This window comes from Argopecten irradians, chromosome 8 (assembly GCF_041381155.1).
Source record: "Argopecten irradians isolate NY chromosome 8, Ai_NY, whole genome shotgun sequence".
In the NCBI taxonomy this organism is placed as follows: Eukaryota; Metazoa; Mollusca; class Bivalvia; order Pectinida; family Pectinidae; genus Argopecten; species Argopecten irradians.
The window spans coordinates 39038535-39053620 of record NC_091141.1 but is presented as its reverse complement, the minus strand read 5'-3'; the positions used below and the strand labels follow the sequence as shown (position 1 = coordinate 39053620).

Sequence of the window (15086 nt, the reverse complement as noted above, 5' to 3'; positions counted from 1 at the left end):
TGTTGTGACACCGTGGTCAACATTTGAAATGGTGTTTATTGAAACTTTTCTACTTTATTGACAGTTGGAACTACCCTCGATGTGACGTGGGACGAACCCAAACAAGAACTGACCATAGGTTGGCCAGGCGTATTTACATCCCCTCACGAGATGTTCTACGAAGTCTCGGCCGGTAGTAACGTAGGCAGTGCTGATATCGTCCAGTGGATGGAAACTAAAGCCACCTCTATGACAATGACCATTCCACCGGTCATCACAGATCTATCCAATCTTCGTGTTTATGTGGTGGTCAGAGCCGTGTCCGCAGGAGGAAGGTCGGTGGTCAAGTTAGGTAGCGTTCAGCTTCCTGCCTAACTGTGGCAAAGACATCCTTAGGCAATGTTCAGTATCCTACCTAACTGTGGTCAAGTTATATTTAGATAGTATTAAGGTTTCTGCCTACTTTAGTCAAGTTATAATTGAGCAAATTTCAGCTTCCTGTCTAAAGCTGTGGTCAAGATATCCAGTTTACCGGTCAGCTGAAGTTCCAGGCCTTAGGACCACATTCGAAGTGCTTTACTTGTTGAGTTGCTAGTTATCTCATCCTATAAATAGTATCTATAATGAAGCTTGCATGTAAAGACTTAATAAACGTATGTGTACACACATTTATCAGTGATCTACTGAATCCAGGTTTCCAGTTCTGAATTAAGTACAACTCATTATCAATGTGCAGGTACTTAGAATAGGTTGGATATCATATTTTAATGTGATGTGATAGCTAACGACATGACTTCCATAGTTCAATATAAAAATATTTCTTTTGTTCAATTCAAAGTGGAAGTGCTGACAGCAAATGTGCTGTTGTAGTTTGATATTGTAGAGAACAATGAGTTATGTATCAGGCCCATTATACCTTTTGTTGCATAATGTTATCACCAAGAACATTTTATTGAAATATATATTATAACATGTACTATAACCTCTGTGATATTATGTACTCCATCCAATTAAGTCTTCTCGGTAATTAGTACATACATGTTAGTCTTGTGATTAGTTTTGTTTATAAATTGTGAAATAATTTATTGCAAATCTGTGATATGATTAATATTTTTATTTTGTTAAGTGTTATGTTTTTTAGCATTTTAAAACTCTAACTTAAAACTACTTTATACATTCTGTTTTATAACAATTTACCTTAACATGTACCATGAAGACTATCAATAGCTTCAAACAAATATATTTTTATATTGTACGAGACAATACATGATTTACATTAAGAACATACATTGTTGTTTTAAATGTTTAGTTGATATCTGTATGAACATGTGTAGATCTCTAATGACCATGTTAATATATTTTTGTTTGGTTATACCGTAATTGTAGTGATGCAGGCCCTCTGGGCCACTTGTTATATGTTTTGATATCAACACATTTATTTTTATAGAGAGGATAGTAAATCACAATATAATGTGTTTAATCATGTTGATCCCATTGCTTTTGATATCATTGTATTTGATTAACTTTGTGATGGCTTTAGTCCGATATTTTACATTAATTAGTTATTAATTTGCTGCTTGAGTCCTTTGACAATCATTACAGTGATATTTGCACTATGTAGGTTTTCGTTTGACAGATCCTCAGTTTTTCTATTCATAAAAGAATAAAAAAAATTATTTACAAATTACTCAAGTAGATTTCCAATTAGCATAATATATGGTACAACACATTTATAACGAGCACGTTTATAGCAAGTTTAAAGATGCTCCACCGCCGACAAATGGTATTTTATCACCATCAAAAACAAGAGCAGACGGTTTTGTATTTTTCTTCAGTCACAAAAGTTACTTACTTTACACCATTACCACCATTGGAAAGTTTGAGCTTCTATTTTTTCAAGTATAAAATATGAAAAATAATTAATTGCATCCCGAAAAAAATCCGTTGTACTAAACCTATACATGGAATGAAATACTGATTGCGCATGCACCAAAGGCAAAACGAATTATTTTATATTATTTTTTGTGTTAATTAGACATACATATACACGATTAAACACCAATTATTGTTCAAATAATGAATATCATTTATGCTCTGTCGGCGGTGGAGCATCTTTAATGTTTCCAAATGATGTCTGTGATATGCGTATAACGATCCATGCTTATAACGCTGTGAATTCATCGGTCCCAAGATATATTTAAGTTGTAGTTCTTTTCCATGAAATGTCCTACAGTAGGTGGAAAGTATCACTGTAATAGCCATAATGTTTAGTTCTGACTTTTTATTAGTAGCGGAGGCTAGGACGTAAATAGTAAGTCTCGTATGACAGGTATGTTATCTTATACATATATATACGCAAAAATCAGATTCGTTTATTTGTATTCATTTACCTCGTATTCATTTAAATAAATGTAATTGCCGAGGTCATTTTATTTTTAGTTCACCTGGTCCGAATGACCAAGGTGAGCTTATGCCATACAGTGGCGTCCGTCCGTCCATTCATCCGTCAACAATCGACTTCTTCTCCATAACCGCTCGTCGGTTTTCAACAAAATTTGACTGGAAGCATCCTTATGGGCTACTGACTGAAAATAGCACCCATAATGCAATGGTAGCATCTTTATAGGGTGGGGATTTCAAAATTGTACAAATAATGGGGCTGACCCCCGAAGGCCTGAGGGGTGGGGTCAATTTTGGTCAATTTGGCTATTATTATATAAACGACTTCTCTGTAACTAAGCATGGGATAGCACTCATTATGCAATGGTAGCCTTCTTATATTGTTGGGATTCAAAATTGTACAAATGATGGAGCTGGCCCACAGGGGGCCTGAGGGGCGGGGTAAAAAGGGGTCAATTTGGCTACTTCCATATAAATGACTGTTTCTCTGCAACTAAGCATGGGATAACACTCATAATGCAATGGTAGCATCCTTATAGGGTTGGGATTCAAAATTGTACAAATGATGGAGCTAACTCCATGGGGGCCTGAGGGGTAGGGTCGAGCGGGGTCAATTTGGCTATTTTCATATAAACGACTTCCTCTATGCATCTAAACATGCGATAGCACTCATAATGCAATGGTAGCATCCTTATAGGGCTGGGATTCAAAATTGTACAAATGATGTAAGAGTCGTTGTGATACTTAATTAAAAAAAAGCAGGCGAGCGATACAGGCCCACTGGGCCTCTTGTTTCTGTTTTAGCATTGGTGCTATTTCAATCCTGTGCTGTCATGACTTTTCCAATAAATGTTTCTGCAATGAAAGTGTGGATTTATTTTATTAACGTATTATCGTGATAAGCTGAGGTTATCCGAGAAAGCCATTTAAGTAAAGTAACCAGATTAGAAGACACAATGACATTTCACCTTTATACACTGTATATATAACAGAGTCGTATGATGGGGGGGGCAAACATGTCATTTTCAACAAATTGATAACTAAAGATTCAAACTGAACGATGAAATATGCGAAAATTCAAAAGTTTTGTCAAATGACAACACATTTTATTTAATGGTTAAACATACAGATAATTATAACACATTGTTAACTCGCTAGGAAGACTCGAGGTTGAAATCAATGATCTGAGGGTCAAGAAGCAGCAAAATATCAATATATAAGCATAACGTTAGAACGTAATGTGATACGGACGAAAAAGTCAACAAAACAACGGATGAGAAAGACCCACAGCAATATAAAGAAAATCTCAACGAAACATTATAATGTGTGAGAAAGACTCACAGCGATACAGAGACAACGTCAAGAAAACATTATAATGTGTGAGAAAGACTCACAGCGATACAGAGACAACGTCAAGAAAACATTATAATGTGTGAGAAAGACTCACAGCGATACAGAGACAACGTCAAGAAAACATTATAATGTGTGAGAAAGACTCACAGCGATACAGAGACAACGTCAAGAAAACATTATAATGTGTGAGAAAGACTCACAGCGATACAGAGACAACGTCAAGAAAACATTATAATGTGTGAGAAAGACTCACAGCGATACAGCGAAATCATCAACAAAACAATATAACGTATGAGAAAGATCCACAGCGATACAGAGAACGTCAACCAAGCATAAGAACGTGTGAGAAAGATCCACAGCGATACAGAGAACGTCAACCAAGCATAAGAACGTGTGAGAAAGATCCACAGCGATACAGAGAACGTCAACCAAGCATAAGAACGTGTGAGAAAGATCCACAGCGATACAGAGAACGTCAACCAAGCATAAGAACGTGTGAGAAAGATCCACAGCGATACAGAGAACGTCAACCAAGCATAAGAACGTGTGAGAAAGATCCACAGCGATACAGAGAACGTCAACCAAGCATAAGAACGTGTGAGAAAGATCCACAGCGATACAGAGAACGTCAACCAAGCATAAGAACGTGTGAGAAAGATCCACAGCGATACAAAGTCTTGCTGGCATTTAATGGTTCATGAATAAAATCAAAGACTTTAATAAGGATATGCTTCCACAAGGCAATGATTCTGCTCCAAAAGCAATATTTAAACAACTCGGGTACAATAGGAAGCGACATCAATTCACATAGTCCAAAGTTTAGTCCAAACCAACATAGCGAGTTTGTTGATTGATAGCTTGTCGGGTACTCTCTGGTGTCTTTGAGTCTTTCATTATCGCATCAGCACAGGTTTTGATAACAGAGAAAGAGAAAGCAATATCGTCCGAGTTTGTGCGCTCGGCACAGATAGCCAGTCTGAGGGTGTAGACGTTATGGACGATGGCAGGGATGAGATAGATGCGGCCGTCCTTCAGGATCTCCTGGAGCAACTGCTCTGTTAAACTATTGCTGCCCTGTAACGATAAAATGATTTAAAATCCAACACATGTTACTACCACTACTTCTTGCTCGTAATAAGAATTTCCATTGGAATATTGGATAAAGAGATGAATATTGATGACTCTTTCAATTGTGTAATTCAACTGCAACCGAATTTCTGTGAAAAAAACCCCACTAGTTGAAATTTTTTACCCGTGATTACATATCCATAATATTAAACATAATATTAAATTTAGTATTCCTTAAATTAAGTTTTCATATTCATGCAATGGCACACGTTTCCATTGTATTAGGTCACAATTTAATGGTATAAGAACTATTACGACTGCATTTAGTCATGATTTAGTTCATTCTCTATACCAAGTTCCGTTGGGAAATCAGTATATATTGAAAACTTATTAAGATTTGGATGTTCCTAATATAAGTCATTTTCTATCCTTGCTGCTATTCTGTATTAACATATTACAGAGTTATCTGCCCTTGTGTGTAGCTATTGATTGTGCAGCATGGCCCACTTACCTTTAGTCTGAAACACACTAGCCCCATAACCACGTCAGCCACAACCTCAAACCGGCTGTCCGCTAATACAAGCTGCTCAAACTCCTTAGCCAGGCTAACGTGCTGAAACCAAATATATCCCATTAAATATCATTGGGTAAATTCGCTTGTACAATTATTAATAGTATTACTAAATGGATAATGTTATACATCATGGAGTGTTTTACAGTGGCGCACATGTGTCAAATATATATTGCTGCGTTTACGTTGAACAAGTTTAGGGGAAGTTACATAGAAAACTTGCTAGTAAAAGTTCAAAGTCGCTATTCAATCAGACATCGATTCCATAGGCAATGAACTGCGTAACACGCATTTACTATAACAAATGTCTGTATTGATATTATTTCCCAAACAATTTTTGGGACAAAAAGTGCAATATATTTATATGGTAACAACAAGAGAGGCTTTAGTTTAATTTTTCTGAAGCTTTCCCCTTAAAAATGTCTACGTTCGTCAGATTTGCATATTTGTATTGAAAACTTTCAGATTTGGGGAATATGAAACTGACATAAGGTATAACCGTAAAGTTTACGCCAATTTTATCAATTTAAAAAACATTTTCAATTGAAAACGCGTTCAGGAATAACAGCCGTCTTCGGTTTCATCTAGGTGATATTGATGAGCTATCTTAAATAAGCTTACCTTGCGTATATACGCTTGTACACCAGTAACTCCGTACGATCGTAACATGAACCATAATTTCAGGGAACGAAACCGACGTCCAAGGGGAATCTGCCAGTGCTACAAATAGAAAATCAGTTTCTAGAATATATAGATCATATGAGAGCGCTCAGTTTTATGCTCAATGTCTAACATGTTCAGTGTACCGAGATGTACTACCTTTGGGTTAAGTTGGATGGTAAGGGTACGGGTTTGCTATTATATTGGATCGCACCGTTTCCAACGGGAAGATATCACCGCAAAATCATTCTGTTTCGATATTAAATGAATGAAAGCTTATGTTTGAATACTTCGTTATATAATTTTGTTTGGAGAAAGATCTAACGCATCTATTATTCTTCATAACGAGTATGAAACATGATAAACCAAGCTAAGAAAAGATATTTCTAAATCTTTTAAAACCATCCATCAATTAGGGTCTTAGTTGGTAAATGTTTGTTAACATTATTGTCATAAGGATGCCGCTGTTAACTTAAAATAATATGAACATAAATATTTTTATTAAAAAATAAATGGCGGCTTTCAACGTTAAAAGAACACAAGGAGGTACCCTGTAGTCCGGCGCGCCTTTCCCGGCGTTCTCATGTCGTAGATAAATCGGGTCGACATTGAAAGCATCGACTAAAAGCGAGCTATCTTTTATCCTGCAATATAAAAAAAGAAACATTCTATCGATATTTTAAGATGCTATAAAGCTGACGAATAGTGTTTTTGTTTATCAAAAAAGGGTAAAAGAATTAGTATTTTTCTGCGCTTACTTTCCACCATTACTAGCGTTGACAAGTTTGAGTTTCTATGAAATGAAGTACTGATTGCGCACGCATCAAAAGAAACACAAATTATTTCAAATGTATTTTTGTGTTAATCAGACACATAAAAGCACGATCATACATCAGTTATTGTTCATATGGTGAGTATCGTTTATGCTCTGCCGACGGTGGAACTTCTTTAAGTTTATAAAAGATAAGGTTTATTAAAGTTCCCATGGTTACATGGCGGCCTATATGTCATCAGTCATTTAAAAATATTTATAACAAATTATTTTCAATGACAACTGCAAAGCAAGCCTGGATATTTCTTTCACTTTCAAGGAAGTAACTTTGTTTTGATGCTGTAGTCATATATTGGTATGCTTTCGTCGCTCTCGCGGTATGTGCATTTTATGTAGAAGTAAAAAATATCGTCTCAGGACTCAGACAGGTGAATGCCAACATGATAGACAAGATTCTTAACTTGTCAAACACGACTCTTGCCGAGTATTCAACGACTTACCAATCAGATACGGTGGGTTAAGATTCAGTTTCACCGCCCAAATGGGGGTCTTCAGGTAATTGTTCTTCTGATGTTTTGAATTTTGACGGTCCTGCTAGATTTTAATCAATTTAGTGATCTGTCTAACACAGTCAGTTAAACATCATACCTCCGCATTTCAGTATCGATAAAATTGCAGTATTATCTATAGCTAATCGACGGCGAACATCTAGCTTTCCAAATAACCATCATTTGTGCAATGAAGGTGGTGACACAGGCCATGCCGAACTAGTGATCACTAGCGATCAAATTATCTAATACAACATTTGATCAAATAATTGGTTACATCACTTACCACATTACCGATAGATCGAAATTGACCAGCATCCATTTGTGCGGATTAATACTGAATGTATCAGCGAACTGAAAGTGAAATTCCATTGAATATAAATGTGTATGTTACAAGTGTATCCAGACATTTGTCATCAAAATTTTCGAACGTGTATGATTGATCTTTAATATATTTGCGGATACATTTGAAACCCTACTCGAAATCGATATGACGAATAATTGTTTTTTTGATTAAATTAACGTTCTATTGTCAGACAGGGTTATAAAAAGACAGTCTCCCATATATGCGGTGTGTTGCGTGTATGAAGTGCAGATGTATGTTTTGGGAGACTGCGGTATATTCGTGTTGTCGTCTAGTATAGTGGAACTGTTGCCCTTTTTATGGTGCATATCACTGAAGTATGCTGCCGAAGACACCAAGAGACACACCCTACCCGGTCACAACATACTGGGCGAACCAGTCGTCCCACTCTTAGTATGCTGAGCGAATCAAAATCTCAACAATGGTGTATTATTCGATTAAATCTATACTCTGTGATAATCAGTTATGCTTACATCGACTTGGCAGTGTGAATAAGTCATGTGAATTGAATGACAAATTTAGCATGATCTAGTTTGAAATAAAATATATTTAGGCTACAGATTATATCTAGTTTCAGAGGAATTAGAATCATTTCAAAATACCTACTTCAACGCCCTTCATGAAATGACGAAATTCGGGACACACGAAAGCGCTACCAGCATACGCTGCATCGATATGGAGCCACATGTCATTTTCTTTACCTATGAATATAGATAGTTTGTTGATTTCATTATGTGTGGTATTTTTGTTTCGACAGTCAACAAAGGTTAGTCACATATTAGGCAGATTGTGGTCCACTTGTGTTGCGTATTTTTTGTGAAAACGATAATTATTCTGATTCCTGGCAGCACACACCCCATCAGTCACATGATACTGAGAACGGGCAAACCAGTGTATTACCGCTCCACAGTTACTACCATTGGTAAAGGCCGTGATGTGTGTCGGTCAGAGGATTCTCAAATAAGTGGTCAAATAGTTTAAAAACTCGATCGTGTTTGAACTACAATTATAAACGGGACTTGATGAAAAAATCAGCTGATCATGTATTAATACGGCATGTTCGATGGTAATATACAAAATTACTTCAAATGCCCCCAATAGGAATGGGGTGCGTGCATATATATTATGGATAAATCAAACAAAAAATCACTAAAATGTACAGTAAGTAATTTTATTTCATACCTACGGGCGTAATACTGGCTGGTCTAGGGCAATACACTCATGCCGCCTCAGGCTGTATTGCATGGCTACCCATGCAATAAAGCCTCGTGACGTCACGGCGTCAACAAGAATTATATTTCTTCGGTAACATTTTAACTTTTTCTCACTGGTTTTACTATTAAAGATGCAAACAACGGAATTTTTGTTGAAAATATCACGTTATTTTTCATGTATGAAAAATTGTTTTTCAGCCGTGGATTACTTCGAATTTATTTCAAAATGGCAGGATATTATAGTTGTAAAATTGCAATAAAACGTCGAAGTATGAAAGAAAAATACTCTTTCATAAGTGAATAAGAAGGATTGGGATAATCTACCCTCGGGATCACAAAATGTTGCAAAACCCTCATACCCTTGATACTTTAATATATAGATATATATGTATACTATTGGTTAAAAAAATTCGTGCCAGGTCCCTGTGCGGAGTGCACTACGTGTGAACACGGTGTCCACTACAGGTGGACATCGTGTCCAGGTACATTAAGACCTAGACAGACAAGAATTATGGTGATGTGTTACAGCAAGGACGTATATGAATATACTTATAAATCCTTGGTTACAGTTAGGGATCGGGGAAGAATACGTTCTTCATTTTTTTTAATTACAACATCTACAATTTAATATACAGTATGTATAACTATATAATACGATATTTTTTTAGTATACATGAATAAAACCTTCTCACTGCAAAAGTTTAAGTATATATCTATTTAATTTTATATCAGTAGTTTCCATTTCATATCTTAAATAGTCTATATTACGTTTTCAAAAGTCAATGTTTTATTGGTAAATTGCATTAAATTTATATATATAAATCGATCATTTACATGAAATAGTAAATACAAGCATTTTCACAAGTCGAAAACAACTTTGAATTGCAGCAAAAACCAGTCCTATTGTGCTGATGAGACACCTTTTCTTTTATAATAAGCTATCAGTAATACGATCATATACTTGCATTGGTAATACATAGCTTTTAAATAAAAAGATTTGGTGCCTATCAATCCGTTGTCTAGCGATACCCTTGTAGATCGTCTTGCATTAAAATACATACACTTTTATAATACTTTTCTTTGCTATTTTAAGTTCTAAAAGTATTGTACGTAAAAATAGCTCAATTACATATCCTTTATTAAAAACTGAACGTCTTTAAAAGATCATGCAGAAATTTGAATTAAATCGTCTTCAAACGACACTTATTGTTGGCTAGTCTACCTACAAGTACTCAATTCATTTTGTTTTTATTCTTAATTACCGGTAAACACAATATGTTTATGATCCCAACCCCGCAAGTTATCTTGACCGTATATTGCGTCATGGTCCAATAATTATAACTTGTCAAACATACAGGTAAGCCACAGTATAATCCAGCTATACAGGTACCTCAAGGTGACCATCGATAGATGGCCAGAGGGCAGAATCGTTGCCTTCTGTGTTTGCACGGCTTTATGAGAATGGGGGCAGTACAGTATCATTGTACATGTGATAATAAACTTAGGACCTACCGAACGTATAAAAATAATCTTGCTCCGGAACCATATGTGACGTTAATAATGAACTATAAACATCGACAAACCTTAGCCAAATTTCGTTGTGGGAACTTGAAACTTAAAGTAGAGATGGGACGGTATTCTCATCCTGTTATACCTTTACAGGAGAGAAAATGTACTTTGTGCAATTCAGGCTCTATAGAAGATGAGACTCATTTTCTGATAGATTGTGACTTTTATTCAGATTTGAAACTTTCTCTATACAACAAAGCATCTTTTTATTTACCAAACTTCATAAACCTTGATTCTTCTCTTAAATTACAATTTCTTATGCAGAATACGAACCTACAATCCACGTTAGCGTCCACATTATATAACATGTACAGACGAAGATTATGTTTTGATTTTGTTTAATAATAATATTTACTAGTACATGCTTTTAAGAATCCCAACCTAGATAATAATACTGATCATGTATCTCCTTACCGATATACGATAGAACTGATACCATTTTACGATTTTAGATAAGTGAAGCTGTGCTCTTAACCCGTGACGAATTTTTTAACTGGATAATTTGATACTTTTTAAATATATATATATATATATATATATTTATTAAGTGTCTCGTAAGTCAGATCTGGCTGGGCATTTTTACTCTAATTGGTAAATTATTTATCATGGCTGTTTTTTACCCTGTTGTAAAAATGTGTGACACTCTAATAAATAAAATATTGTATTGTATTGTGATTTTAGAATTGTTTCAATGGAAGTTTGTTAAGACACATAAATACCATTCTTATTAGATACATGTACATGCATGTTGCAGAGCCTGGGTAAACATGTGCACCGTTTCCCGGGCGTAAATCAAGCATGTCTGTCACAACCTTGAACTTACCAATAATACATGTATATATTATAATCAAAATTAATTAGATTAGGTACTTATTCAACATTGTAATACGGTATTTTATATACATAGTCATGATAATCAGGTTTCTGATATATGTAAAAAGCCAGTGTACAAAATAAATAAATTCATGAAAAGATATTGGATGAAATATGATATTCCAATAATCTTGAAATAAATGTTTTAGTTAATTATACATTTGGTATTTTGATTATTTTTAATTTTAATATATAAAGCTTCATTATCAAATAAATTAAAATGCACTACCAGTTAAAAATACATATCCCTATTGATTAGCATTGACGTATTTGTGTGATGAGTACAATGTATGTATGTAGATGGTGCCACCTGCGTACAGCATGCTATAAATGGACCTCCTGGGGTTGGGACAAGGTACAGTACTACATGAAACAGGTGTTGTTAGCTGTGATACACTTGACTGAACATATTGAAGGATGCAAAAAGAAGGCCCCAGGCCCCTGGCCCTACTCTGAACAATGTTAGGTAATTTAGATTATCATACCCGTGTGGTTGATGGAACAGTATGAAGTCCAAGTGACCATGGCAACTGCAGTCCTAGGGGTCTACCTTTCGAGCAGGCATATTTTAAGTGTACAATATACAACATGAATGGATCATACATTGTTATCACGTAATTCACGCGGTTTGTAAAAGAAGGTCAGAATAGGATATTGTCAAATTATCAGAGTTTCTAGAATTAAAATAATTGTGACAAATTCAGAATCTAATCAACAACTATGAATCTACATGGGTAGAAGTTGGATTTATTATCAGGCATATGCATGTGACCTACATTTTAGCGATTGGTCCTTTGAACAGTGTTGATGCTCACGAGCAGCCACATGTATATATATGCCCGATACTAAATTTTTGCTGCTTACAGGTTCCTCAATCGGTTGACACAATAAAATGTAATTTCTAATGCCGACTTTTAACATCTATGGACGATTTCTCATATTTCCAATGCTTTGCAACGGTTATAAAGGACAATGCATACGTATTATATATTTGACAGGGTTAAAACTATTTCCCGCACCTTGCCGAAAACTATATTACATACATAGTTAAGCATTTTATGAAGAATTTAATCTATGTCCTTGCTTTTATTATGCCCATCAATATATCCTTTTTAATCAAAATATTTTGCCGATCAAAATACCTCTTGGGCGACGATCTGCCAACACTGAAATTCTTACTCCACGCAAGGTTCATCATTTTATGTGTTCGAAAAAGAATTTCATCTACGTCCTTGGTTCTAACTATCCAAAGTAAGATTTATTAGATAAAAAGTCAATGTTTAAACTGCATATCACTAGCTAAGAAAAATAATTTTTACTGGGAAAATGCGGACTTGAACGATCCATTGATGAGACAAAACCAGTACGTGGTTTACCGTAACAACCTGTACGCAGTTAATTTGCTACGCAGTTAATTTGCTTTTATAACTTCTAATAAACGTCCTTATTTATAAATTAAATTGTATGATAATATGTATTGATACATTTTGCTTTATATGTATCTATTCAAAGAAACATTACAGTACGAATGATTTCCAGTAATTAACGGCAATTTTATGTTGCAATAAATATTATGTTTCTGATCGCAATAAATATTTCTATCTGTCAAAGTCCATATAGACTGCAGAATAAATATATCTTTTCTCATATCTCCTAACACATCATCTAGTCTGTCTGTTGTCTGAATGTAGTGGACATATTACCTGGACACGATGTCCACCTGTAGTGGACACCGTGTTCACACGTAGTGCACTCCGTGTCTACCTGTAGTCTAAATCTTGTGCACTCCGTGTCTACCTGTAGTCTAAACCTCGTGCACTCCGTGTCTACCTGTAGTCTAAACCTCGTGCACTCCGTGTCCACTCGTAGTTCACACCGTGTGCACAATGTGTAGCCTTTAGTCTACTACCAACTGTAGCCTATTGCTGGTATGGCCATTGAGCTGCTGAATATTTGTCATGGATGTATTGGTCTACGAACGCGATATAGATCCGAAGACTTAATTCTTCATAGTCATAACTTTCAATTTTCTTGTACGTTTGCATGGTGTGTGTAACGTTATAGGCCTATTTTAAATACAAAGATTGCGGAAAACGCTGACGATCAAATGTTTCGGATACCTGTAATGTTTTTTTCTGAAAACATATATGTGATCTGTTAAACTTATTTTTTGCTTAGAAGCTCCCAGAATTGTTCTCCAATCAGATGTTCTATACACACATACTGACGTAATTAGCTATGTAATTCACCGAACATTCCTGAGGAAAATCTACCGGTTGTAGCCCCGACCAGCGATTCATTTTGTTATTTATCACCGTTACAATGCTTGAACAAATCTTTTATTTGGATGTCAAATACATATTTAATTGGATCTAATAACAACTCTATTGTTATTTTGATCGCCAACTTATGACGAAGAAACTTACCTATATAAGACAGAAAACGCCTTTTAGTTTATTATGGATTCAAAGCAAATCTATCATCTGTGAAAAGGTAAAATGTTAACCAGGGTAATTACAGTTTATTTAGATTATCATAATTTTATAACGTAGCATCTTATTGAAGCGTGAACTAGACGTAGTCCGATCCTTCACTGGGTTTGTATTCATACGTTATTGCGATTACGCGACTTTGAACGCAACTCCCCTCCCATTGACTATATGGAGTGTGTTCCCGCTACGCCTACATTCTATAGCAATAGTTAAATAGATCAAAGAAAGTGTAATTATAGTCTGTTTCATAAAAGTTTCTTATACCTGTACTTCGTCTACTTACCTGGAGTTTACCTATGTGTGCATGTAGAATTTTTAGTAGTTTACTAGAAATTATAGTAATATATATATATATATATTACATGTACATTATAGAATCGTTATCGTGATGAAATATCACATTATTAAACATGTATTATGATTAATACATTAATGGAAAAAAACATGTTGATAACTTCCTGCAAAAAATGTGTTGTGAAATGCACATTCTTACGGCATCATAATCTTCGTCGTGAAAATATTTGTGACATCATATTCTCGAGAATTAAACCTGCGATATATATATATATAATATATATATATATATATATATATATTTGTATATGATGATTTGGAAAGAAGTTTAAACTTACAAAAATATACATGTAACTATAAAATATCATGTTGTATGCGTTCGATTTTAAGGTTTGTAATACCTATTTTTTCTGAATAGGTTTCATATCATTTTATTTTTTTTAAATTTTTTTTTATGTTTTTTTTACAAAATAAATGTTAGTTCTCCTTACGAATGTAGTTTGCTGTCCATTTGATCAGAAAGTAGAAATCTCATAAAAATCCGTATATTTTGCCATGGGTTGTATAACTTATGAACTTAATTAAGGACTACATTTATGGTTTGTGCCCTTTTTGTCTCACAAATACGTTATTTTTCAAATTTGTTATTCAGGTTGAAATTCACATATCTAGTACAGATTCCTTGATACAATAGATATAACGGTTGTACAAATGTATAGCATTGTGGCTGCAGTTGTTATGGTAACCATCCTAACATGATATACATAAACTACATAAAAACAGAAACTGGAAATTGTGTTAGTTATTTGATTTGCTAAATATAGAAAACATAGAGCGCATCATTAAACAAAACTTATATCTATCTTATAAAGATGTATCTGAAGTGCTTGCATATTCTCAGTAAAAATATTACATGTATGTACATGTGC

General features: G+C 34.8%; 3 protein-coding genes across 5 annotated transcripts in view; 2 read left to right on the top strand and 1 right to left on the bottom strand.

The window, feature by feature from the left end:
- The window catches only part of LOC138330326 (uncharacterized), a 69462-nt gene extending 66217 nt beyond the window's left edge, over positions 1–3245 (top strand). For all 3 annotated transcript variants that reach the window (XM_069277867.1, XM_069277869.1, XM_069277868.1), the window contains one exon: positions 65–3245. In XM_069277867.1, the coding sequence (XP_069133968.1) occupies positions 65–354 (290 nt within the window). In that variant the 3' untranslated portion in view covers positions 355–3245. The remainder of the gene's footprint in view (positions 1–64) is intronic.
- Positions 2433–4433, top strand: LOC138329891 (uncharacterized). The gene is made up of 2 exons (XM_069277179.1): positions 2433–2441; positions 4041–4433. The coding sequence occupies exons 1-2, from the start codon at positions 2433–2435 to the stop codon at positions 4431–4433; spliced, it is 402 nt and encodes a 133-aa protein (XP_069133280.1).
- On the bottom strand, positions 3452–8606 carry LOC138330325 (aromatic-L-amino-acid decarboxylase-like). Its single transcript, XM_069277866.1, has 6 exons — positions 8322–8606; positions 7638–7705; positions 6582–6675; positions 5993–6091; positions 5312–5413; positions 3452–4806 (listed from the first exon to the last, which is right to left on the bottom strand). Exons 1-6 carry the CDS (start codon positions 8400–8402, stop codon positions 4552–4554), a joined length of 699 nt encoding a protein of 232 aa, XP_069133967.1. The 5' UTR covers positions 8403–8606; the 3' UTR covers positions 3452–4551.
- Between the last annotated feature and the right edge of the window lie 6480 nt (positions 8607–15086).

Bases quoted from the DNA above. Each gene is read 5' to 3' on its own strand.
- LOC138330325 (XM_069277866.1), bottom strand. From the start codon at position 8,402: ATGTGGCTCCATATCGATGCAGCGTATGCTGGTAGCGCTTTCGTGTGT. The intron at 6,092-6,581 runs GTACCTCCTTGT...TTCTATTTGTAG, and splicing joins AAGGCGCGCCGGACTACAGG to CACTGGCAGATTCCCCTTGG. The intron at 4,807-5,311 runs GTAAGTGGGCCA...TTATCGTTACAG, and splicing joins TAGTGTGTTTCAGACTAAAG to GGCAGCAATAGTTTAACAGA.